Below are 27543 nucleotides of genomic sequence, written 5' to 3' on the forward strand. Positions count from 1 at the left end.
TTAGCAATGTGTAAGGTCTGCCGACAGGGTCAAGAGTTTCACTTGCTGTTTAACAAAATGTATGCAACCCCCTCAGTTCAATTTCTAATAAAGACATTGGGCTTAGGTTGGCGGATTAAATTATATTGCTATGTAAATCACTAAGTTTCAAGGCTAATATGCTTTATTATTGATTGCACGATGTGTATATTATACACAGTCTGTGCTGCAGACAGTTATACTACTTTCAACTTTTGCACACGATCTGTGAAATACTTTATCATTTATAATTACATGTATACTAATTGGGAGGAATTGCAGGCTGGAAAATTAAATAATATGAGATCACTCAATATGTTTTGCTTCAGATGTGAAGCACTTGAAGCACACAGCTGGCATTTAACTCACTCACAAACTCACACATACACATTTAGCAGTTATCAGACTCTCCACAAGTGGGAGCTGTTCATCATAATTTCAGGTGTGTGCACAGCATTTGTCAGTTTCCGTTAAACCTGGTGGAAATGCCGAAATATTGCAAACAAATTTTTTATGCTTGGCTGAGATCGAAAAGTTGGTTTATCGATAAAAACAAAATGTGACAAAGTGCAGAGGAAACAGACTTAGCGAATTAATCATGACATAAATGAAGCATGTGACTTAAACGTCCACTGAAGAGACAAAAATGGCGGCAGACAAAAACATCAGACAAGGTGTAACGTTCCTCAAATTAATACATAAAACAAACATAAATGTCATATTCCCCTCATGTTTTACACCTTTTGAGGTGTGACTGGCACTCTTTTAATTATGTTGGTTAAAATTTGTGCTACATTTGAATGGAGCCTAGCTACTGTGTTTACACAGGCTGTGTAGTGAAAGCAGCACGTTGGCAAAGCAGCATCAGTAGCAGCTTAAGTGTCCCGCCGTCTACACAAGATGCGTTTAGGCACAGTATTGAGTGCAGGTCACCCGCGTTTTGGCTGCATTCAAAGCCCAATACACTATCACTGAATTTCAATGCGTAAAACGGAATAGAATAGACTTGAAGCCTTAAAAACTACGTTTTTTGGCTTGCATTGATGCAAATAAAGCACAAGTAAAAGGTGAGCTGATACACGGCCATGGACAGCTGTATTGTTTGAAATAGAAGTGTATCTGTTCTCTCAGATGCACATGACTAAAAAACGTGGCTGAAATTCCTCCTGTGTATACATGACAGTGTAAGTGACTTTAATGTCATTGCCAGATGTGTTGGTTTGTTTCTCAGACACAGTCAGGTTTTTCTGCCAGCTACAGTATGTCTAGAGTTAGGAATGTTATATATTTAGGTACCATTGGAAAGAGATGGAACAGAAGGATCGCAGCATGAATGCATGGTCAAAGAATCTGCAGGAACTGCATGAATCTGTTGCATAAACATGGATCAGAATCCCCTTGAAACCAGCACCTTGTTCAGTCCAAGCCTTGAAGTGTTAAGGCCATTCTGGAGGGCAAAGTGGGTCTTATCTGGTACTCAGCAGATGTACATACTAAAATGGCCTCTGGGTGTATAAAGCAAGTGGCTGCATCTGTATAGCCCTATATAATTCTATATTTCTGGAGTTTGGATTTTAACAGTAAAGCTTTGCATTACATTTAAGCTTTATACATTCTGTCCAAGCTGCAGTAAATGTAATAAACATTTGGTGGCAAAGAGCCGAAATACTTCAGAGTATTTTTATTAAAGAAGGGGTAAATGTTAATCACATCACTTTAATCTGTGACCACAAACAATTATTATATGTATATGAAATAAGAGAGGGAATAAGAAACTTCTTATTTGTAGGCAGTAGTTTTGCCCCTGAGGGTGGTCAGAGTAGGAAATCAAACTTTTCTTCTATCCAGCCACTCCCAACCTCCTTTGTGATCAAAAATATTTCAAATGCAATTTTGGACATGGTGTCTCTGTGTTTTTCACTGTTCCAAAGAGTAAAAATAGGGGTCCAATAAGTCTTCTTCCAAATACATACAGATTCGTTGGAAGTATATGATTGTGGACGAGGGTCACCGCATGAAGAACCACCACTGTAAGCTGACCCAGGTGTTGAACACCCACTATGTGGCTCCCCGTCGCCTCCTCCTCACCGGTACACCGCTGCAGAACAAGCTGCCCGAACTGTGGGCCCTGCTCAACTTCCTCCTGCCCACCATCTTCAAGAGCTGCAGCACCTTCGAGCAGTGGTTCAACGCCCCGTTCGCCATGACAGGAGAGAGGGTAAGTATAGGAGAAAAGGCCTGGATTCTTAAGTCTGCATTTCAGTTGGGTGAAAACTTGTAGTCCTGAGCAGAGAAGTCAGAGAAGTGTCACATAGTCACACCCATCTCCTCACTTCACTTTCGCGTTATGAGCAGAGCGATCGAACAATGACAGACTGAGTTCTTTATTGACAAAAGAATTATACAAACAGTAAAAACAAATGAGTCTTTAACACGGACAGAGACGGTTTAGAAATGTAATGTTATATAGCATCTTTTATACAGATGAGTGCAGATGACCGATCACCGTGATATCCGAGTTACTCCGGGATTCCGCCGGGCACGGCTGCGACGCTGCCACTCTAGACAATGCTTGTGATCCCACCAGATGCTCCGCAGCACGTCCCAGAAGTGTCTCTCCACTCTGCTACGCGGTGAATATGCGGCAAGTCTATTTTTGACGGAAGCTGCACAGAGCAGATGAACTGGGCATGAAGTCAGACACAGAAACGGCACAGAGAATCCGGTCAATTTTCTAAATAAAACACTTTCTGCAGACTCCCGGTCGTATATCAACAAAAAAAACACAACTAAAACAGACAAAAATAGAAACCATTCAACTACGTAGCCTAATTACCCACAGTAGAAGCACAAAAGTCAAGGAAAAAGGACCAAATCAAAAAGTCAACAACGTCGGGCAGGCACACCTCTCTGCTTCTGAAACCACTCCCAGTGGGGTATGAAGCCGCTTGGAGGATGGAACAAAACCGGGTCGCAGACGCAACGTTATAGAGCCGTGCCTGGTGGAATCCCGGCATTAGGCTGATGTCAGCTTGGCACGAAAGTAGAAAAAACTGTTGGAAACCTAGTGTTCAGAGGAGTCTGAAGCCTGAGCTTTTTGCTCACAGGGTTTATTTTTACATAAGTTTACCTCATTATTTGAAACTTTGGCCACGTTTAATATGAACATCCAACATTGTAATATTATATCTATGACCGAAAATAAGGAAAAGCATAATAGGTCCCCTTTAAAGGTGCCCTGTTTGTTTCTTGTAAACAAATAACGGCTATGTTAACATTCAGTGTTATTTACCAAAACGCATTGTGTGTCCTTGAGGTCTTAAGGCTATTTCACATTATAGCGGAAAAACAAGGGTCTTATTTACCTCATTTACGTTCCATGTTGGTCGGCGTTTTACCACTCCGAAACTCCCCGTGGCGCTGTACTAAACGGCTACGTGATTGCTACGTTTCAGTGTTTTTGTTGAACAAGCCTTGCAGCATGCATCTGCATGCTGATATTTCGCCAAGTGAATATCTTTTTTTGTCTGGTCTTGTACAGTTCTGGAAATTCTGAAACACAAGTAATTAGTTGTTCGTCCATCTTTCAGTTCAAGCAGTGGTCAACAGCTATTGGCTGCGCCCACAAATGTCGGCGCAGCTCGGGTCGAAGTTCAACAAATTTGAACTTTCGGTGCACACTCACTACGCTCGGCGCACTGCGGACATCCACGCAGAGCAATCGCAGCACATCGCAGGCACAACAACTGTTTTTCTGCGATAATGTGAATACTCCACAAACATGTTTAATGCATTTATGCATTAATTTTTTTATATTTTAAATTGTGCAATGTTTACGTCCATTTTACTTTTTTTTCACTGCCTTTGCTGGTGCATTGCTACACTTCTTTGCACATTACCACCATCAACTGTCAATTAGTGGAATAGTGTGAAAGCGGCGGCAGGACTGTATATTTCACCGCCCGCACATCCTGTGCATTCTGTGTGCGTGCACAGTGCAAACAAAACAGGGACCCACTCATAAAAACATTGCTCCCTATCGCTACCGCTGTTCTGAAGACGCAGCAGCAGGGCTCAGTCTTGTCACTGTGCTTAATCCTGGTGCCCAGTATGCATAAAACAACATTCTGTGATGCATTATCACATATACTTTCTGACTTGTTTAGGTCGACCTAAATGAGGAGGAGACCATCCTGATTATTCGGCGTTTGCATAAAGTGCTCCGCCCCTTCCTGCTACGCAGACTGAAGAAGGAGGTGGAGTCTCAGCTGCCAGAGAAGGTGAGATTGAAACTAAACCTTTCTACTTTGATTTGATGTAGCTTGATTATATTTACTGCATGGTTTGCAATGCGGAAACCCTGCACTGTTGTTTGACTAAACTGTTTTGATTACATAAGTATATTCCAAGTAACATTGGTAAATATAAAACAGTTATTATTATTAAAACAGCATGTTGTTTTTTATGTAAAGGATAATGAGCCATGCCATTAACAAAAATAATTCCTAATGGTGTGGCTACTAACTTCTGCAGTGTGTTTTCGTAACAGCATAGGGCCAGGTGTCTTATCTTTCTTATTTTATGGTCACGTACGACCGATCCAAATATACAAGCATGTATTTATTTTTTATTTTGGGGCAGTACACTCTTGACAACCTTTAAATTAACACTACTTTACTACTTCAGCAATTATTAATGGCTGTAGCCTTGTAACTGCTGGAGGGAGCAAGTATTAATTAAGAACAGTGATGAGGCCACTATGTCAGAGCTGTGCAGCTGCCTGAAAATAATGTGCATCCCTTCCTCATAAGGATCAAGTATTCTCTGTGGGGTTACATCCCATCAGGCTGATGTAATGCCAGGCATCGTTCTACTTGAATGGATGAGAACACTGACTATCTAGGGCCCTGTTTCCCAAAAGCATCTTAAGGCTAATATGATGATAAAATCCATCTTAATCTTCTTAAAGGTGGCATATGCCTTTTCTGGAGAAATCCAATACCATGACAAATACCATGATATAGAGCGAACAACAACACAGCAAGTAATGTAACTAACGTTAGCTAGTTTGTGGGTTAGCAACCTGTCCCTACAGTTGCTGCTGCAAAGCTAACAGCCAGAGAGGACGAGACGGTTTCCCAGAGCCAGATCTCTGTAGACTTTTAAGTCAGAACTGATGTTCTTTGTTAAGTGACGTTTGATGTAAAATGAGTGATAATGTTTAGTTTTATTTTCCTATTTTCTAATTTAAACTAAAACACAAATTAAATTCAACAATTGATCTGATTTAGATTTTTTTAATATATAACATGTTTTATATATAACACGGCTTATAAACATTTGAATACGCAACGTTACTTACACAAAGTGTATTCAGCTTCATCTTCTGCACCACGAACAGCCAACATTAAGCTTTTAACGGCGTGTATGTGGACTCGCTCTTAAGCGCTGCTTTGGGAAACATGTAGAAATGTAAGAACGTGTGTAGAAAACACTCACTTCACCTTCAGAGATTGTTCTTTGTGTGTACTGTATATTATGGCAGAGTTACTGTGCACAAGGTACCTGTACATAATATGCCTTTCTTTATTGTCATTCACTCAGGTGGAGTATGTCATAAAATGTGACATGTCTGCTATACAGAAGGTTTTGTACCGCCACATGCAGAAAGGAATCCTCCTCACTGATGGCTCAGAGAAAGACAAGAAGGTAAATATACCAAGACCCCTGTGGCTTCACTGACGGTCAGCGTTTTGTTTTATGATTGGGTGTCATGCTGACAACCTGAGCCGGTTAGCTTTAGAGCACAGCGATATTTACAGTTTCTTGCTGTTTGACATCAGAAGGTCCCTGAATTTTGTTGTATAATTGGAGTAACAGTTGCCCTGTGCTTTGGCTTTTAAAAAAGCCAAATGAGATATTGTGTTTGCTAAAGATAAAGAGTATATTGCAAATTTTATTCAACTTCTGAGGCTGCATCTCGACTTTTTGCCTCAATTTAGTTTTGAGTGCAGAAACCGTCTGTTGTCCAAACCACCTGGGGATGCAGGCTGCACAGGAGAAAAATTGGAATACATGACTCAAAATCTGTTTAGTTCAAACCTGCATTACCTGACAAGATTTTAGAATGAAACTAAGCTTCTCTGAGGTTTTCAGTGCTGTTAAAGATAATTAAAACGGCTATAATTTCTATTTTTTATGATAACAATGTGAAAACAAAGTGACAATGTGAAAGGGGTCGCTCGTAATGAACCTACAGAGAATTTATAACCTGGATCTGCAGCTTCCCCTCGGCTTTATGGAGCAGCTTTACTGTTTTGGTTCACTCTCTCCGCTCTCATAGTGTGGTTTTCAGCCGCAGCAGGCAGCTGTTTAAAATGAAAAAGCTGTAAAAACCCACAGTACACTGCCTGCTCAGCACAGCAGACAGACACAGTTAGCAACAAGCTGGTGAACATAGTGGAGCATTTAGCAGCTAAAGAGCCAGCTATTTCCCCCAGGAGCTGGTAGAGACCAAAAACAGAGCTAAAAGAGAGTGAATTATGACTTACATTCATCAGGTGGACTCAAACACGACTCCAAATAACGATAAAGTTGCTCCGTAACTGCTGGACGTGTAAATAAGCAACTTTTTGCTAACAAGTTCACCATATCATATTAAAAGGTAATGATATGTCAATGTCAAAAAAATCAGTTATTGCAGGTTTAAACTCACATCAAGACAAGTATCATTGTTTTGATCTGGCATTTAATTTCTTTTATATATGCTATAATTTTGCCCAGGGCAAAGGTGGAGCAAAAACCCTGATGAACACCATCATGCAGCTGAAGAAGATCTGCAACCATCCATACATGTTCCAGCACATTGAGGTGAGTGCTGCTAGCCCAAGATCACTGATACTGGCTGTTAAAAATTTGTGAATACTGACACTGGAAAATTTGACCCTGATTTCCACGTGTGCACGTTTGTGTAATTTACCTACTGTAATTATCAGCTAATTTCATATTTATTACCTTCGATGAAATAGATTTCATTTCAAGTTTCGACATGTAACTTAATGTACTTGTATGATATCAGAAGTTATTTTTTATATTGTTTAATCCAAATCTGTTTTGTTAAACTTTTTGTTCATCCAGTAACATATGTGATGGTGTCTCACATTATTTATGTTCTTAAAATTGAATTACACAACAATCTGCAATCTGACAACAAGTCCTGCATGAGAAAACTTTTTGATTTGATTTAAGAAGAAAGTGATAAGCCGCCTGCCTTAATAAAACACTAAGTTCCTGTCTTTTCATTTTTAAGGTAGCTCAGAGATATGATTGGAAGTCTATCCCTTGGACAGCCAAATTTAAATGTAGGACTTAGTTTAATAGTCTCTCCTTATTTAAACCAGTAAATGTTCTCTGTCATAGGAATCTTTTGCTGAGCACTTGGGCTATCCAAACGGCATCATCAATGGGTAAGTTGGACAAAAAAAGTCTTGTGTCCTTCACAGTTACACACTTTATTTTAGTGTATTTCTATCATCCAAAGCTAGAAAGCATTAGAAGTGACAGAATCCTGATTTTTGCCATGCTGGTACTTTGATTGATTGGCAAAACCAGATTGATACTGGATCAGGATTCTGTATGTGCTCACACAAATATGCAAGTATAACCTTCACAGATGTATTATGTGTATGATCTTAAAAACTTTGGTTATAAAGGTGGTGAGTGAGTGCTGCTAGCCCAAGATCACTGATACTGGCTGTTAAAAGTTTGTGAATACTGACACTGGAAAATTTCACCCTGATTTCCATGTGTGCATGTTTGTGTAATTTACCTACTGTAATTATCAGCTAATTTCATATTATTATCCATATTATTTCTAACAGACAAGTGCATTTTTAAGTATTTATTCATGTACAGTATTTGTCAACAATTATAACTTTTCCTATGAAGACATATTTTACATTATTACAACTGTGTTTTATTGTATTGTCCTTCATTATCTGTTTATACACCAGCCCATTTAAGGGCTTATAGTTGTTGATAAATACACTGATAAACACTTATATTTGTTTAAATTATAGTGTGTGATAAACCATTTATTAAATGTTTATATACTGCTTATAAATGCTAAATAGGAAGGGTTGAATAAAAATGTGACCAGGGATTTAAGCTCACAGTCCCTATTGATGGTCAGATCTTACAAATTGCTTTTAAATGACAGAGATGACACAGCCTTTGTAGTATTTTGATTGTGGAATAAAGAAGATTCAACTGATTTTAACAGTACGTCAACAGTACAAGTCAAGGTTCTAAATTATTGTGAAAATCCTAACAAAACCAGCCTTACTCTCAGATCTATTAATGCCCATAGTCACAAATGGATTGACACCCAGATTATGTTTATTTACAACATTGTGTGCAGCATCCTCATTTTCTCTTTGACTTTTTGTATAAAACACAGTGAAACAGTACAGTAATTTAACACTTCATTGGAGAAAATAGTCAAGTTCAGGTCTGAAAAGCCAGCGTGTCGGATAATTGCTACATCTCTGCGGTACTTAGTGGTACTTAGCAATTATTCATAGCAGCGATTCACCTCAAACCAGATGTGTGAACATTCATGTTACAGTCCTGTCACACATTATATTTCCATTGTCACTTCACTGTACTATTCTTGAGATTTGGGTATGAACCACTGGACTTTTCTGGTTTCCCTGCCACATATAGATCACGAAACAACAGCGTTGCTTTACAAAATACGTGAATAAAAGAATGTGCAGCGGATTGCAGGCTTACATTGATTAAATCAATAAAATACAATATATTGTTACACCTCTACCTCAAGTCATTTTGAGGTGAATGAGAGTAAAAAGGGTTTTTGCACTTGAGCTCTCCATCTAATGCTGCTCCATGCAGCAGGTTTCTTTGTTCCTATACACTGGTTACAGGACTCACAGAAATGTGTAATCCAGTATTACTCTGCTCCCGTGGAGTGTGTTTGCTAACATATCTACTCACACATACTCAGGCATCCACTCAGAACAACCATATACACACACAAGCTATTGTGTCAAACCTTAAAATGTATATGTTGCTGTTGCTGTTTTATTGCATGTTTATGTATTAACGTTCCTCTTTTGCTAATAAGCTTTTGTAAAAGAGTCACAGGCCACTTTCTAGTTTGAAGACTGTAGCATTAAATGTTTCTGGTAGTACAAATGGTTGTTGACACAGTGGGCGGTATCTGTAAAGCTGGTTGTAAAAGACTGAAAAGGACTAATTAGAAATAATGAGCTGTGTGGTCTGTCCATGTACCAGTCATATGAGAACTATACAGTATATATCACAAGTCAACTGTTGGTGGTAGAATTGCATTGTGGGTAATGTAGGGGCCAGGTTTTGACAAGGAAGAAGAATGTGTGTCAAACTAGATGCCACTTTAATAATCACTACTTGGGTAATGATGATTTATGTTACATGTTTTGCCTGATTACCTCCACCCAGGCATGATCTGTATCGAGCTTCTGGGAAGTTTGAGCTCCTAGATCGCATCCTGCCGAAGCTACAGTCTACTAACCACAGAGTCCTGCTATTCTGTCAAATGACCTCACTCATGACAATCATGGAGGACTACTTCAGCTACCGCAACTTTCAGTATCTACGTCTTGACGGTAAGCTCACGCCTCTACATAAGTTTAAACATTCTGTGATCATCAAATGTCCGGGCATATTTTAATGTATCGTATCGGCTAAAATAAATAAAAATCCAATCCTTCCTTTACTGTACTCCGCTGAGTTTTGTCCACCTTAGTCTGCTAGCGTTCCAGTGCTGCTCTCCTTAATGACAGCTGGGCTCTACAGTGCGAGCATTTCACTGCATATGAAAGTGATAATTAGAGTGCATGAATGCTAAAAATGATTTGGGTGCACCAGTGTGATTGACCCGTTAACCCGGGTGTCAGAACTGTCTGTTCTGACACCCGGGTTAATGTTGCATGGATTCGCTAAAGTTAATCTGTCATTCATATCATATCAATAAGTTTATCATCTTAATAGTTTTGAACCAGGAAGTCCAGTATTTGGATCAAGTCGTGTGTCAGATTGAAGTGTGTCAGATTTAGTAGTGGTTTACTGTTATTTCAATGTGTCAGGTTCATATTTAATCAACAGTATCGGATCAGACTCGGAATCGGCAGATACCCCGTGTTAAAGGAACTTGATCGGGGACATCCCTAATAATTTTATGATATATAATGTGTTTAATAGACTATAAATAATAATTTAGACATAGCGAATGACACTTGTTGAATATTTTTGCTTACATGTCAGAGCAATTAGGAGGAAATTTGAAGCTTCCCATGCAGGCTTACCACACCTCCTGCAGTGTCCATGTGGCGTGTAAAACCCAAAGTATGTTTACCAATATGCAGCAATACACAACGCATTTTGTGTACCAAGCAGAAAAATACTATATAAAGAAATACAACTTTTTTTCCAATTAGTCCCTGCAACAAGACACATGATCATAATCTCTTGTAATCCCTTTTATCCCTTTGGGTATTTGGTGTATTAAAAAGATAAATTTCTCATTTGTAATTTAAGTTGACTCATACTCATCAGACCAAAAGACTAATAATCTGTCACACTGAGGTGTCAGAGACTTTCCATCACATACACTCAGCCTGATACACACACTTAGCATCGCAAACAAAAGGCAATCCTATTAGCCACTCGGTCTGGCAACGGAGACCCCAATTCACTGAGGAGATGTTATCAAGTCATTTTGGGCTCTTTTTGAGTCAGAATAAAATGTGCAATGTGATACCGAATTTCTACTCCATTTTCCTTGACTGCTGCTCGAGTGACTGATGATGCAGATACATCTGTTTTCCCCAGGAATGAAAACAGATAGCAGCACATAGCAAACATGACAAACAAGAAGAGCTTCTAAGTGTTCTTCAGTTTTAAGCAAATTGGTCCTGTACCAAAGTAATTTGGACTGAACGCTGCTTGTCCAGTCTCACACCACCGTGCAGTAACTCACAGTTTAGTGTGTTTTGTGGTTTTTGGGCAGTAATTCAGATTTTCTGAGAGAAGCTTATAAAATGCTAAAGTGAAAGGCACACAGTCAGACAAACGTTTTTAGTTATTCTACGCTGAGGTGCAAAGTTTCAGTTAATTCATTCACATAATTAGTATTTTGGTCTTCAACCAAAAGAAATTAATGAAAGGAGTCATTTTGTATCATTTTGATAATCAGCTTTTATACCATCCACACAGCTCTTTGAGAAACAAATTAAATCACATTTTGAACCCTGCTTAATTAGAGCCACTCCATGCTCTTTCCAGCACACCTCTGAAACAGTTTAATTGGTCAGAGATGAGGCACGGAATGCAGGTGACATTTTTACTGTACTGCAAACAGCTTTTGGATCAGAAGAACAACAAGTTCAAGCAGACTTTCCAAAGTTAACTTGACAGAGTCTGCATTTCAAAATGATGTTTGGTGTTTCAGGAACCACAAAGTCTGAGGACCGAGCTTCACTGCTGAAGAAATTTAATGAGGAAGGATCTCAGTACTTCATCTTCCTGCTCAGCACCAGAGCCGGTGGCCTCGGCCTCAACCTGCAGGCTGCCGACACTGTGGTCATCTTTGACAGTGACTGGAACCCACACCAGGTATGTCCATCAGTAGATTTTATTATCATATCCTGAATTAAACTTTGAGCACAAGTAGTGTCCTCACAGGTTGTTAGTTTACTGTTACAAAGAGGAAGTAAAAACCAAAAAAAGGAAAGTAAAAACATAATGAAAGCTGACAATAAATGAGGCCATGACGGGAATTTGCGACAGGCTTAGTTCAATTCAATTCAATTTTATTTATATAGCACCAATTCATAACAGAAGTTATCTCATTGCACTTTTCCTATAGAGCAGGTCTAGACCGTACTCTTTATAATATTATTTACAGAGACCTAACAAATTCCCCGTAAAGTTCGACTAAAATTCATTGGCTCATTTTTACAATCAATCCAGGCTGCAATAAAGTTACGAAGTCAATAGCAACTGAAATCCAGATGAAAGTAGTTTAAGGGCCCTGACACAGCAAGCCGATAATTGGCCATCACATCAGGCGCTGCAAAACCGCTATGTTTAACAATAGGGCCCAAAGATAAAACATTCTGATTTACTTACTGATTTATCCACAATAGACATTCTGGCATTGGCTCTCGATGGGTGTTAATTAATTTCCTCTTTTATATTGAGGCAACTGAAATGATCTCATATTTCTCTTTCATCTGCTGATTCCAGGACCTTCAGGCTCAGGACCGGGCTCACCGAATCGGTCAGCAGAATGAGGTGCGTGTGCTTCGTCTCTGCACCGTCAACAGTGTGGAGGAGAAAATCTTGGCAGCTGCCAAATACAAACTCAACGTGGATCAGAAGGTCATCCAGGCAGGCATGTTCGACCAGAAGTCCTCGAGCCACGAGCGCCGTGTCTTCCTCCAGGCCATTTTAGAGCATGAGGAGCAGAATGAGGTACGGTCTCAGTTTGTAACTTATGTTTAATTACCTCCGCCAAGGAGGTTATGTTTTGGGTGCCATTTGTTCATTAGTCTGTCAGCAGGATTACGGAAAAACTACTGGACCGATTTTCATGAAACTTAGTGGAATGGTGTAGCATGGACCAAGGAAGAACCCATTACATTTTGGAGCGGATCTATGGCGACAAATGTTTTACGATCTAGCTTCTCTGTCTGTCTTCTCCTCTCCGTGTTTGACCAAAGGCGGGGCTCATGCCCGGGCCACACAGCCTACCTGAGCAGTGTGTGTGCATCATGGAACCTCTTGCTTTTGAAGTGAAGTGAAGGTAACGTTTTACTTGAGTCGACGGCAACTCGAGGAAAAATGTAGAAAAAAGCAGAAAAGCAATATTTCCACCTGCTTTGTCTGCAGTTGTTGTTATAACCACAGCACGCTTGTTAAGCTACTGTAATAGCGAATTGTTACGAACAAGCTAAAACGAAAGCTCGTCTTAGTTTGCCACGAATCTTAATATTTGGCACATTCTGGTAAACATAGCTACTGGCTGAGACAAACCAGCCCCTCCTCTCTCTACAAGAGGTACCTGCAGGCAGTGAATCGCAGCAGCAGAGAGAGGAGGACAGGATGGATGACTAATAGTGACTGATGTCTGTGTTCTTCATTCTTTCTGAACTTCACTCAGCATTTTGATGTCAGCAATATTATTTATTTTACTGATAGTTTAGATTTGTTTCCAGTGAGATAATACTGAGTTTATATAGTGACTTTGCTGTTGTGAACTTTACTGTTGCTGCTCTAGAAACAACATTTAGTTATATTTAAAATATAAATCAATTCTTATCCTGTTCTGAATATATTCTTTTAAAAAAATGATAATAAACAATTCTTTAGTAATGAAAAAGAACCAGTAAGAATATTGATAAAGAACCGGGCTGATAAGAGTATGGAAAAGATAAAGATACAACCCTAACGATACCCACCCCTACAGCTGGTTAGTGGCTTCACCCTGACTTTGGGGGGATCAGCAAATCGCAGTTCAAATCCCTTCACTATAAGCCTTGTTTAACCATTGTTATTTTGTGATTATTATTTTTTATGGAACACAGTGCGATCACTCACAAAAATGTGAAGGATTGCTTCAGGACATCGCGCTTAGGCCTACTTCATCAGTGAGCATATTTGTTTAACTTTTTTCTTGCTAATGTCTGAGTGTAATGTGAAAAATTACAACCTGTGTTTTATTGTTAAATAAATATTGTTATGATAATTGTCTAAAATTATGTGAAAATGCATAGTTTTTAGTCCAAGAACATCAAATTTTCACCCCCAAACCACATGACCACATATTAGTGGTTGCGCTTGCAGATTTGCATATCCTACAACAGTGGTTCCCACCCTATTTTGTCTGACGCACCCCCACAACCCACACATCAGATGGGCCTAAGTACCCATTTATCATACCCATTTGATAGATGGGATGGCTTTATGGTATTGTTCAATGGTATTTTTTAGTTGTTTTGGAAATATGTTTTTATTTGTACTACTGCCATTTGTAGTGACAAAAACTGGTTGTTTCAACCATTTACAGCAGCTTTACTTTTAGCTCTTTGTTGTCTTTTTTCTAACTAGTCTTTCTGCAGTCTTAATCAACTTACAATTGACTATGTCTTGTGCAGACTACAATAGTTGGTAAGTTATTGTGACAATAACTAAAGATTAGCATCACACAAATTTTTAATCTTACTTGTGTGTTGATTTTTCTCCTAAACACATACCTGTGAACATATATTATCAAATCATAACTTCTATTTTTTCAAATTAGATGAGCTTCACAATTTCCGCGTACCCCCTAGGTAACTGTAAAGTACCCCTTGGGGTATAATTACCCCTGGTTGGGAATCACTGTCATAGAAGACTGGACTATTGGCCTTGGCCTGCGCTCTCTGAGTGCCCTTCTAGTTTTATGTTTTATTATTTATCTTGGAAGTAAAAGCATCTCAGGACTAAGATGCAGTATTTATTCATCAGGCATTTTTATATAATGAATGTAGGAGGCCCTACATAGATTTTTTTCCTTTTAGCTAAATTATGCATGCTGGTTTTGATTGAATTACTGCAGGCCTAGAGACAGCTCCTTAGATATAATCAGTGAGTTAACCATCCTTCATTTATGGTGTTGTAATGCAGTCTCAGCTATTTAATTGGTATTTGATACAATCTGTATGCCATACTTGATTTTTTTGTTTTGAACTGAGCATGTGAGGCTTCTGTTTTGCTGCAACAGTTAAAACTGAGAGTGGAATGTCTTCAGGAGACTGTCTTTTGATGTTTTTCCCAAATGTAACTCTAGGAAGAAGATGAAGTGCCTGATGATGAAACCCTTAACCAGATGATAGCCCGCAATGAAGATGAATTTGAGCTCTTCATGGTAAGAAAAGCACACATTTTTGTGAAATCTAATTGACATTTAAATTGCAGAGTAACTCTGAAAAAATAATTGTACGTTGTCCATAATGCCAAGACCATTATTCTGGTTAAGTGTCATCATTTGTTCTGGCACCTTCAGACTTGGCAACAACTGTCACCAGCCAGACGCTTCTTCTTGCATATTAAATGAATGTATTGCCATGGATACAGGACTCACAGTCACCATGTCATTCACAGTACCACCACTTGACAGTTTTACACTACATAACTCTGTGTTTGAAATGTCTAGTACAGTTGTTCTGCCCTCTTGGCTCAACTAGTTAGTTAGGTTGCTAAACACCAGCTGAAGTTCAAAATCCAATGCATAATGCTTGTATTTAAAAACTTGGCACTACACAATCTCCAGCTTCACTGGTTCCTGGTGGTGTCGCCACATCTTTTGTTTTTAATCCGGCTTGTATTGGCTAGCTCCATGGTGACTGGGTGCAAGATATAAAATATTCTTATGCATGCCATAGAATATGGTTGGCACCAAGTTGGTAACTTCTAAAAGGGCTTCGTCCGAAGGTGCATTTAGTGTTACCAAATCTAAAGCTGGATTTTATAGTAAATGGATTAAGAGTTTGAGCATAGCAAGAGCCTATGCCATAGCTACAGAGTTTTACCTGATGTGATTTTCCTACTTTTCTCCTCTGTAGCGCATGGACATGGACCGACGCCGGGAGCACGCCAGGAACCCAAAGCGTAAGCCTCGTCTAATGGAGGAGGACGAGTTGCCTTCTTGGATCATCAAAGACGACGCTGAGGTAGAACGGCTCACATATGAGGAGGAGGAGGAAAAGCTGTTCGGCCGAGGATCACGCTGTCGTCGGGATGTGGACTACAGTGACACGCTGACTGAAAAACAGTGGCTACGGGTAAAATCTGAGTATACGTATCAATCTGTGACATTTAATCAGAAATGAAAGCCCAAATATGGTGATCAATGTAACAGCTGGAACAGTGAAATTGGTTAACAACCTAATATATATTTATTCAACTGCAAGCTATAGTTTTATTTTTATTTATTGACCCTAATAGTAATAAAAAAGCAAACCACGGTGGCTGCAGAACTGTTGAAAAAGTTTGTTTCTTTCTCACTTTGTCACCACTGCAGTTAATTATAGCAATTTTGTGTAATATACTGACTGATTCATTTGCATTAACTCAATTTGGGTAATTAAAGAAATAAAATGTCTCTGTGCTCCACACCTGTTGGAACGCTACACTTGCTTAGTCATTCAGTCGGTACATGACAGTCTAATATGTAATCTCACATTGTTTATATTTAACACTGCCATTAACCTGCAGTTTAATTTCTTTTGTCTGAAACAAAGAAACTTTTTCTTTTGCTTGTTTATGCTCACAATGCCAAATTATGAATCAGGGTTTATACTCCTTCCAAAGAAGTTACACACAAGTAGCTTGTTCATTTTTCTTCCTTTCGATCCCATGAAAAGAACAAAATCAGCAAGTCCATCTCTCAATCTTTCCAACTTTTCTACCTTTTCTGTGGCTCTTAGCCCCAAGCCCATTTGTTTCTACTGAAGATGTAAATATTTAAAAACAAGTCACAAATATATAGTTTCTTTTGTTTGTTTAAACATTTTTTAAACTCAGTAATTTCCATAATTGCTGGTGTAGTTTTTAGCAAACGTTATTAAAACAGGAGTAACGTCATCCATCGTCAGCAGATTAACCATAACTGGATTTAATGCCAAAGTTTAGTTTAGCCTGATGCTAATGGCACCCCAAACCAAATATACTGTGACACGCTCCCCTGGAGAGACATCTCATGCCTGGCAGATCCATTATATTGACTAAGGCTCAGGTGTTTCAGGGAAACAAGAATAGAACAAAGAAAAGTTAGCTGTAGTTCAGAGAGGCTCTAAATAAAAGAAGAAAAATGTGTATATACCTGTAGGCACTGCTGAAGAAATTTAAGGTATGCTAAGGAACATATATATCTACTAAGGGTGTAAGCAGTACGTGTATTCGTCCCGAACTGTCGGTACAGGACGTTTGGTTCGGTATGTGACTTCCTCAGATCGGTACGCCCTGTGACCCAAACTATTACTGTCAGAATAGTGTATTTATGTCTACTATTCGCACGCTAGAAATTCTAGAGCGCGAGTTTTACCCAGAACGTTTTGGCAGTACACCAGTTGCTGTCTCCGAATGGCAAACACAAATGAGAGACCAGAGCTGGAGGATCATCCCATGACATTTAGATCCACTGTATGGGAGCATTATAGTTTCCCAGTTAGTTACGATGGGCAACTATGAGTGTCAAACTGTATGCTGACATTGTTTAACTGAAGTCGGGTATGTCTGTGGAAACACTTTAAACACTTTACGACAGCATCACTAGAATGTATTGATTAGCGGAACGAGACAGAAACAGACTGGAAGGTGAGCCCCCCTCCCCACGGCATTCAAGCAGCCTGTCGCTGCAGATTGAGACCGTGCCAAATCAATAACTAATGCTATAGGAGTATTTATCACTGCAGATATGTAACTGTACTCGGCCTATATATACTGTCTAATGGTCGTAGAGAATACAGAATTTAAGCATATGGTCAAAATGCTTGAGCCCTGCTACAATGTGTCTTCACGTGTGCATTTCAGTCAGTCCGTTGTGCTGCCCTGTGTAAACCAGCGCATGCTGCAGTTGTTAAGGAATTATCAACAGTCTAACGATGGAGCATCATTTGTGAATGACTGTTGAATGTTTATATTTTTCAAATTAAATGTTTTTGTTTTCCCTGCTGTACCGAAAACTGTACTTAACTGTGACCCTAAAACCGAGGTACCGTGACAAACCGTGAATTTTGTGTACCATTACACCCCTAATATCTACAGAAGTTTGCCAGCCAAAGTAAAAAATACTACAATTAGTGAAAGTACTTGCTGCTGTCAAGTCATTTGTCTGTTACCAAGGGAATTGGAAATCTGATGACAGAGATGGTTTGTGAAAATGTATCATATGTGGACAAGTTGAAGTGATTGAAGATTAACCCCGTCTTTGCCCTGGCTCTTTTTGACTCCAGGCCATTGAGGATGGAAACCTGGAAGAGATGGAGGAGGAGATCCGGCTGAAAAAGCGCAAACGCAAGAGACGTCAGGACAAGGACTCGTCGAGCAGAGATGACGGGGCCGCCAAGGCCAAGAAGAAACGTGGACGTCCACCAGCTGAGAAACTCTCCCCCAATCCCCCCAAACTCACCAAGCAAATGAACACCATCATCGATACAGTCATCAACTACAGAGATGGGTAAGGAAATGTATTTACAAATGGGTTAAATCCGACTGAACTTTCATTTTATTTCACTGCATTATTCAGTCTGACATGGTGTTTATGTTAACAGTCTCATGTTATTTCTTCCCAAAGCAAGTGTTATGACCAATTCCAGACTAGTGTTTTAAGACTGAATTAATTCCACATTCACAGATACCTTCATCTCCTCATCTCATCGACTACAGACTGTGATTAACCCAAAACGTCTCTGCTTTCTCTGTCTGTGTATGAGCGGACTTCAGAAACTTTAGTTTAGTTGGAACATATTTGTACCGTAAACTGCCGGAAAGATACTTTGTAGTTCTATAGTGGATCAAAAGGTATACATCTGCTCTCATTAGGGCCCATTCTGTCCTTGTTATGGTGCATCTTTAAAAGATTACTTGTGAGAGTGCTTTGATTAATTTATGGAAAGCACAGATTTCTCCCTGGTCAGCAGGGTAAAAAAGAACAGACATGAAGTCATGTCTTAGTAACAGTACAACATCTGTGGATTCTTTCAGTCCAGTCGTCAGTCAGTGTGTGAGTGTATTTGTGTGTGTGTGGTCGGTTCTGTTGTGTGTTTTTTTTTTTTGTGCCCATGTGCAAAATCACAAGTATGTTTGTTTCTGGGTCTCTAATATTCACCCGTGCATGAGAGAACAAAAGAACATGTGCATTTGTGTTCCTCAAATATGCACTGGCAGACTACTGTGCCGGCACTTTTCCAGGAAACTGCCTTTCCAGAAGTCAAATTCTTTCCTCTCCCAGTAGATGGTTGTTCATCCCAGAGCATCTCAATCATACTGTAGCTCTGGCACTCCAGGCCTTTAGGAATTCTAGATTATATATATTTGATTTAGAGCCTCCTGGAATTTGATAAACTAATATCTCATCAGTGGAGCCAGGCAACAGTCTAGGCTCCATTTCCTCCATAAACCAGATTAAGGTGTAATTTACGGTGGCTGACAAGGGCCTGATTTTCTTGCTTGTTTTATAATAGTGTAAAAGACTGAGGCCAACTGTAAAAAAGAATACAAACCTTTTTACGTCGCCTCTTTACTCTTTACACTTTTCTTCCCGCTTCAAAAACAAACACTCTCTCTGGTCTGGTCTCTCGCTCAGGCCGAAAATCAAGCTATTCCACTTAGCACTCCCCCTAGAGGCCTGGAGAACTTAAATTATGTTGACTGGATATGCAGTGTTTCTGAAACTGCAGCATGTTTGGGTGGTGGGTTAGGGTGATTGTACAATGTCCAAGTCACCTGAGATCTGCAGCCTTGAAATCAGGCTGAATCTTTAGGCTCAAAAACTCACGAAACTTTGCACAAAATTCAGAAGTGGTATAAACTTACGTTTGACATAGCACATGGGTGTGGCAAAATGGATCACTAGCACCCCCTAAAAAGCAGATTTTCATGGTGTGGTCCACACTTGATATACTGAAACATGACGTATAATTAGGGGGTGTTGTCTAGGACCACATAGTGGACACAGGACATTTAACTCCTCCGTGCGGTGTTCAAAATGCATGAAAATTCAGAGATGCGTCGTTCGTCCTCCGCTAACACCGCCGCGGTCAGGTGCGAGGGCCCGTTCATTGCTGCTTGCAGCTTTAATTGAATTTTTGTTTCCGCTAACTTATGGGAACTCTGGTGTAAAATCGACAGCTCATATGCCTTTTCTCACCATTTTTCTCTTTATATTACTGAAAGGTTTATCTGAGCTCATCACAAGGGAACCTTGTTTACAGTAAACTATGCTGATCCGTATCCTTTTCCACTTATTAAGTGGCGGGTGATGGTCTTAACAGTCAGGCAAAGAAGCAGCAAGCAAATCTTTAAATGATCTCTATATTACCTGACAGATCAGTTTAAATGTACACTAGTGTTAGCTAACTAGCTAATAAAGTCTCAAAACACAACAAGTCTATGTTGGCAGAATTTAACCCCTAATAAAGTAATCACACATTAATTACTTTGAGGCACATGGATTAGTGTGTAGTGTAGAGACCTTAGTGTAAAACCTTTTGTGGGAGGAAGTAATGCAAATGAGCAGCAATTGGGATTACTGACATGAATAATCAAACTCTGTTTACAAGGTTGATGTAAAAAACAAAACAAAACATGAATGCTCATTTCATCTCACTAACTTGTCTCTTTTCCATCTTCCCAAACTCTGGGGAAATGAGTTGGGGAAAATTGCAGTCATGTCAGTCTTTATCTCTGTTGTAGGAGGATAATGATTCAAGGATACTTTGATTCCTCACATTGTTAATATGGGCTAATTTTTCTCAGAAGAACCTTGAAATTGAACATGTTCAGTTTATATAATGGAAAATGGAGGGACAATGTATGAAAAAATATCTGCTACTTTGACATGAAGTAACCTTCAACTTACAGCTGACAGTCATCTTTAAGTATTCATGGTATGGAGTCTATACATTGCTGTACATGTGTCTGAAAAATGAATAGATATAGCCACAACAACATATTAAGTAAGACCAACGCTGTTACAGCTCTGTGCTTGTGTATTTTATTCAACATCCTACTCGTATGAGCTCATTTGTTGTCACTTTATTAACACTCTTGTTGCCATATTGCAATTCTTTCCATGTCCTATGTTGCTTGTTGTTTACCTCACTAACTTTGAAACAGCCATCCTTGCCCCAAGCATAAACACTTTATAATTAATTGTGCTGCATTATTCATATTTATAAAAACAGATCTTATAACATAACCAAGAGGTGTCAAATTGCAATTGATACACCAAGGAAAGGTTTGGGACTTAAACAGAAAACATGACTCACAATTTGAGTATTATTATTATCATTATTATCATTATTATTAGGGCCCAAGCAGCGACTGCTGTGAGGTCCCTATTGTAATGCAAGAAATTATTATTCTTTGCGCCCCAAATGAATCGCATTTTCGAGGGGCTAAAGGCGCCTGAAAACTCACAAAATTTACGTATTTTATCGCTCTTGGGTATGGGCGTGGCAAAATGGCTCCATAGCGCTCCCTACAAAATTGAAAAAAAAAAGCAGCCCCCGGCCTACGTTTCACCTAAATGTACAAATTTTGGGAGGTACGTGTATCACCCCAAGATATACAAAAAAGCCTTGTTGAGCCATACCCTGAACCCAACAGGAAGAGCCATTTTGAATTGACTTTTACGCTATTTTTCGCCATTTACAGGTTCCGTATTTAAACAAACTCCTCATAGAGAATTCATCGGACCGACTTCCAATTTTCGCAGTGCAATCTAAAGACGTTCGCCACTAAAAGTTGTGCTAAGTGTGAGTTTTCGTTGAAGGGCGTGTCTGTGGCGTGGCGTCGAATTTTGATGTTTCACGAAGAAATAGGAAGTTGCTGTAACTTGAGTGTACATTGGCCAATCTACCCCAAATTTCACGTGTTTGATAAGAGTACTGACCTGAGGACGTCTTCATGCCAATTAGGAGTTGTAGTCATTGCACCACCTACTAGCAACAGGAAGTAAGACTTGCGTGGCAATCATCATGATTTACATGACAATTTCAGGGTGTGGCGTACACTTGATATACTGGAACATGACGTATAATTAGTTGGTGTTCTCTAGTGCCACAGAGTGGACACAGGAAGTGACATTTAACTTTCACACAGCGTCCAGAACACGTCGTCCTCATCGTCCGACCTCTGGCAGTGACGCACCCCGAATTGCGGTCAGGTGCCAGGGCCCGCTCATCGCTGCTTGCAACTTTAATTATAATTTTTATTTTATTTCTTTGAGTATTTGTGTACTAAGCTTTAATTGGTCCTGCTTTAGAGATGATAGCTGAAGAGGCATACTACAGAGTAAAGCTCACTTTCTCTCTTGAGCATTTTGCTCTTCTTGAAAAGTCTCATTGACTTCTTGTCATTTATTTTGTTGTTGTATAAGTCCAGAATTTGAATCTTTTAATTGTTAATATTTAATCGTTAACAAAGGTTTGGAGAAACTGGCCACAAAACTCTCTGGGAAGTTAAAAGGTAGTTTTAAGTAATGATCTGCTTGTAAACAGGGTAGAGTACGAATTGAACAATGATGTGAAATTATTTTGTGTTACCAGGTCAGGAAGACAACTAAGTGAGGTCTTTGTCCAGTTACCATCCAGGAAGGAGCTCCCAGAATATTATGAGCTAATCAGAAAACCTGTGGACTTCAAAAAGATCAAGGTATGTTAACTATGATGTCCCAGCAATTAATGTGAATGATGGATAATGATGATAGTGGGATCAACGAACAGAAAAAAAAAAAATCTGCAAGCTATAATTTAATGATTCTGGTGAAGAACTGATGCAGAATATACAGCAGTCCAACAATAAATGTTCTTTTATAGTAATAATAAATTCATGCTATATTTTGCCTACCAGCAGTTTTGTGAGAGACAAAGATTTAAAAGATAAACAGCATCTTTACCAAGCTGTGTAGTCATATGGAAGTAGCAAAAACTGTTCTTCTAAAGAAATGATAACTTTAAAGCTGCAACAATTAGTCGATTAATTGTTTAGTTGTTAGTCTCTTTAAATTAATTTTCTGACAATGTTCAAAATCGATTTTTCTAGGCGAAAATGCCTGGTTCTCTGGCTCCAGCTTCTCAACTGTGAATGTTTGCTGGTTTTCTTGGTCTTGGTCTATCAAATTAAGCTAAATAGTTTTGAAAGATTTACATAATTTTTGAGTTTTCAGAAAGTAAGGGAAGACATCGATAGCTTTATATCACATTAGTTGAAGGCTCACAGAATCTGAGAGGGATGAGTGTGAAGCAGGTTGTTGCTCCATGCTGGTGTTTTCTGCCAACAGGATCGTGTAAGAAACCATAAATACAGGAATGTGGGTGACCTGGAGAAGGATGTGACGCTGCTTTGTCACAATGCCCAGACCTTTAACCTGGAGGGATCCCAGGTCAGAACCCCCCCATGTGGAACTGAAGTTTCTCCAATTTACTTCTTTTAATTAATCTTTGTGTGTACTCCTGTGGTGTTTAACCATGTGTAATATAGAGCCAGAAGTCTGCAGGTTGACACTCTCAAATAGTGCTGAAACAATTAAGTCAATTGACAAAAAAAAAATCATTATCAACAATTTTTTATAACTGAGTAAAAACTCCAAACACTCTCTGATTCCAGCTTTTCTAATAAGAAGATTTAGTACTTTGTTCTATTTTAAATAACTATAAATTGAATTTTGGACTGTTGGTTTGAGAAAACATTTGAAGGTATCATCTTGGGCTCTGTTGCATGTCATATCACTATCACCATCATAAATTCCCAAAGGATGTTGTGGTTATATGGTACGCGTCTTAACCACTCAGCTACCAGAGGCCCTTAATGATCAGCATTTTACTTTATTTTCTGTCATTTTATAGACAAAATGATTTAGTTAATTGAAAACATAATTGTTTGTTTAAGTCCTCCTCTCAAGTGACTTATTAACTTGCAAGTGCCATGCTCCATTGCACATGGTTTGACACCCATATACTCTTCCTCTGTTCTTCTTCTTTTGTTATTTTTTGGGGAGGCTTGGCTTTGTCCTTGACACTGGACAAGAATTTATTTCCTTCTTTTTACTAAAAGGTGTCAGTCTGTAATGCATTCTACCAGCGCAAAGAGACAGAGGCAAAAAAAAAGAAATGTTTTCCGGACAGAGCACTGTTTCATTGCTTTTTTAGGAAATGGTGTATATTTCATTCCTAAGGTTTGAATTGCCACTTCCTGTAGTCAAAAAGTTGGTATCAATTAATAATAACTTCTACTTTGTATTCTATTTGTACCCCCCTACCTGCCAGTTTTACTCTTCTCCCATTGATGCTTAATCTCTCCTCTTATTATTCCTACTCATAATACAGTAATTCCCAGTAATACACGTTATTCATGCTAAACGTTATTTATGCTGTTTGAGGAAGTGTTTATACCATCCATACCTTCTACCCCCCCCCCGCAGATATACGAGGACTCCATTGTCCTTCAGTCTGTGTTTAAGAGTGCCAGGCAGAAGATTGCCAAGGATGAAGAGAGTGAAGATGACAGCGATGAGGATGATGATGACGAGGATGAGTCAGAGGCAGAGGGTAAGACACACCATTTCTAGGACATGCATACAAATACACACACACACACACGCGCGTGCGCGCACTTGTGTCATCTCATTTAAATTCTACACTGTAAACCCAGTGATTGCTGCTCTGGTTTGAAATTCACATTGCCACCAACCCAGTATAGACTACTATTGCCTTCAAACTGTAGCACAGAATAAAAATATAATGTAAAAGACAGGAATGAAAAATACAATTGTAACTGCAGGAAAAAAGTTTATTTTAATTGAGCATGAAAGTTCATTCTTGACCTTGGAAAAGTGGAAAAAAAATTAACTCACGGTCCACTTTATAGCTTTTTCCGGAGCTTTCAACTGGTCTTCCACAGCAGAGGAAAACTGGTTGAAAGCTCCAGAAAGACTGAGATGATGACTGTGAAAAGGACTGTGTGATGCAGATTCTGTATTTTAAGCAGCAGTTGCAAAAAAAAGTATAATATTGAATTAAAAATACAGAATGATGTATTTTTGAGAATGACCACTTAACGTGTCCAGTTTGTTAGCTTTTTGTTTACCAAAAATAGTATTAATATTTAAAACATCCTATTTGTAACAACTGACATTAGGATTATTTTCATTATCTAATTATGTTCACAATTAATTGATTGATTGTTTGGTCTACAAAATAATGAAAAATCACTGTTTCCCAGAGCTCAAGGTCAAGTTAACAAGTTGTTTTTTCCAACCAGCCAATAAAATACTCTCATTTGAGAAGCTGACATTTTTTGATTTAAACAATTAATTGTTTCAAAATTATCTGAGATTAATGTGTCTGTCAATGACTTACTGTTTTAGTTCTAAAACGCCACAAATGAAATCATAATTTCTATGTCAGCTTGTCAGTTAAACATAAACAGGTGATTCCGGATATAATCATCCCATCCTCTGAGCCTAAATGTCGGTAGAAACTTTCTCACTCAGCAAACAATGATAAAACCAGTTATGTAAGACTTATTTGGTGGGACCTTAATTCACTCTTACTTTCCCCTTTTGCTTCATTCAGCCAAGTCGGTGCGTGTTAAGATCAAGCTGAGTAAGGAGGCACGCAGCCATGACAAAGGCAAGAAGAGGCAAAGCCGAGGGAAGGCCAAGCCTGTGGTCAGCGACGACGACAGCGACGAAGACCAGGATGACAATGTAGGTCATTCCACTTCACTGTATTTCACTGCATCATTAGCACATGTTTCAGTGATACTTCACTCAGGAAAAGGCTAATTCCTTGCTCTCAAGTAAAATTGACTGTTTCAAACTCAACAGGTTTCCGTCATGTGAACAGAATTCTGAATGGGCAAATTGGAGAAATAAATTCATATGGAAAGGACACTAACAAATTACAACTACAAAATAATGTTAATAATATTGGCTACCACATCTTAAGAAAGCTCACAGTAGCAGCTTATCCCTATTTTTTTTTTTTTTTTTTTTTAATGGAACATGAGAAATAGCAGGGGCGAATTCCCAAACAAAGGATTGTGGGGTAATGAGGTAATATGCATACATTGATAGCACCATGAGTTGCGCATAATTTGCAACCGCTATCTGCGCCGTCTCACGGTCCGATTCACAAAAGATATTGCAGCGCAAACATGCCTATAAAGTTTTGTGTCATTTGTCATTGTTTTGCGTCTGTTAAATGTTCATCTGCAATTTTCTGTAATAATATTATCTGTAGTAATATTTTTTCTTAAGGTGTACTGAAGTAGCATATCACATGACATGGTTAAGCAACGTTTGAGTCAAAAAATGTTATAAATGCAGTTGCAAGAACGATACTTTCCACTCATGTGGAAAGAGATGTTTGATTTGAAAGAGAACTTATTCTAATTCTAACTCCTCTAATTATCTATTAACTCCCCCTGCTTTCTCATTCGTTTCTATCTGCAGGATGTCTCTTATTTTTCTATGACTCACTCAGTATGGAGTGATTGTTCTTTGTGGTGCTTTAACTGTGCGCTCTCTCTCTCGTGCCTCTGGGCGCATGGAGAGCTGTTTCTCTCCTACTCTGCTCTGTGTTACAGTGCGTAACCACCATCTCCGTTTCTCCCAGCAGCAGGATTTATGTTGTTTTACAGTTTCATTCCCTCATGGTGAATATCTGTCTGTGCCATTCGTTGTACTGTGATGCGCTATTGCTTCGCCTGGCTACAGTCGCTGCTGCCACGATCACTGGAAAGTCGGGGCGTGACACCCCTCATGAAGGCGCTTCAGTTACCACCAACTCTCCGAAGACGCTAATCATTTCACTAACTGCGTGCGGCTATTAGCGCTGGTGTTTGTGAATTGGACATTTTTTGCATTGAGGCTCATTTGCATAGCAAGGGGCCAGTTTTGCGCCTAATGTCTCCATATTACCTCATTTACATACCTGCAAGTAGCACCGAGCCGCTTTTTGCTTGGCAACACAGTTAGAGGTGCAGTTCACCCTTGGCGGGTGCTTTGAGAATTGTGTGGTTTCTTTTTGTCGTATTTATGCAGGTTTAGCGGCTGCAAAAGCTGTGCAATCCTTTTGTGAATTTGCCCTGAGTGCTTTTCGACAGTATTTGTCGAACACGATGAAGCTCAGTTCTGGTCATCACAATGCAAAGTCCCGCTGTTTTCCTTCCAGCCATCTAACCAGCAACTGTTTCACACCTGGGTTGCCAGGTGCAGGCAATTATGTTAAATTATTGGTAGAAGAAAAGACTGGGATGAGTATTGCTGTTTTCAAACATTTACAATGCAACACAAAAATTGGGCTTTGTTTCATAGAATCTCTATACAATAGCTTATATTGATAATTCAAATTGTTTTTGGAGAAAAACAGACATCAGTTTCACAGCAGTAAGTAATGATGTTCAGGTTTGAAGCATGTGAATTGGGATTCAGGTATTACCTGCCAAAATCCACTCCTTTCACAGAGATAAGTAACGGCAGGAACCCTGTTTTTGGCCCTGCTTCACAGACACCAGTCACGCCGTGCTTCACAGTCAAAGAAATAAAATCAAAATAAGATCATATAAAATCAATTTTAATCAAATAAATAAAACAAAGTTGAAACACCAGATAATATATACAAGGGGAACAGACATAAGACACAAGTTAAAACATTAAATACCACGTGCTACGTAAATGCCTGTCTGAGTAGA

At 39.1% G+C, this 27543-nt stretch overlaps 1 protein-coding gene across 3 annotated transcripts in view; it reads left to right on the plus strand.

Annotated features, from left to right (window-relative positions):
• Window positions 1-27543, plus strand: part of smarca2 (SWI/SNF related, matrix associated, actin dependent regulator of chromatin, subfamily a, member 2) — a 61750-nt gene that overhangs the window by 27604 nt on the left and 6603 nt on the right. For 2 of the 3 annotated variants that reach the window (XM_044195746.1, XM_044195748.1), the window contains 16 exons: window positions 1994-2236; window positions 4185-4298; window positions 5623-5727; window positions 6802-6888; window positions 7438-7484; window positions 9520-9686; window positions 11531-11694; window positions 12328-12555; window positions 13668-13730; window positions 14912-14989; window positions 15687-15905; window positions 18078-18301; window positions 22395-22500; window positions 23129-23230; window positions 24269-24395; window positions 25422-25555. In XM_044195746.1, coding sequence (XP_044051681.1) covers window positions 1994-2236; window positions 4185-4298; window positions 5623-5727; window positions 6802-6888; window positions 7438-7484; window positions 9520-9686; window positions 11531-11694; window positions 12328-12555; window positions 13668-13730; window positions 14912-14989; window positions 15687-15905; window positions 18078-18301; window positions 22395-22500; window positions 23129-23230; window positions 24269-24395; window positions 25422-25555 — 2208 coding nt within the window. The remainder of the gene's footprint in view (window positions 1-1993; window positions 2237-4184; window positions 4299-5622; window positions 5728-6801; window positions 6889-7437; window positions 7485-9519; window positions 9687-11530; window positions 11695-12327; window positions 12556-13667; window positions 13731-14911; window positions 14990-15686; window positions 15906-18077; window positions 18302-22394; window positions 22501-23128; window positions 23231-24268; window positions 24396-25421; window positions 25556-27543) is intronic. The other variant, XM_044195747.1, reaches the window with a different exon arrangement.

Source organism: Siniperca chuatsi, linkage group LG5 (assembly GCF_020085105.1).
Source record: "Siniperca chuatsi isolate FFG_IHB_CAS linkage group LG5, ASM2008510v1, whole genome shotgun sequence".
Classification (NCBI taxonomy): domain Eukaryota; kingdom Metazoa; phylum Chordata; class Actinopteri; order Centrarchiformes; family Sinipercidae; genus Siniperca; species Siniperca chuatsi.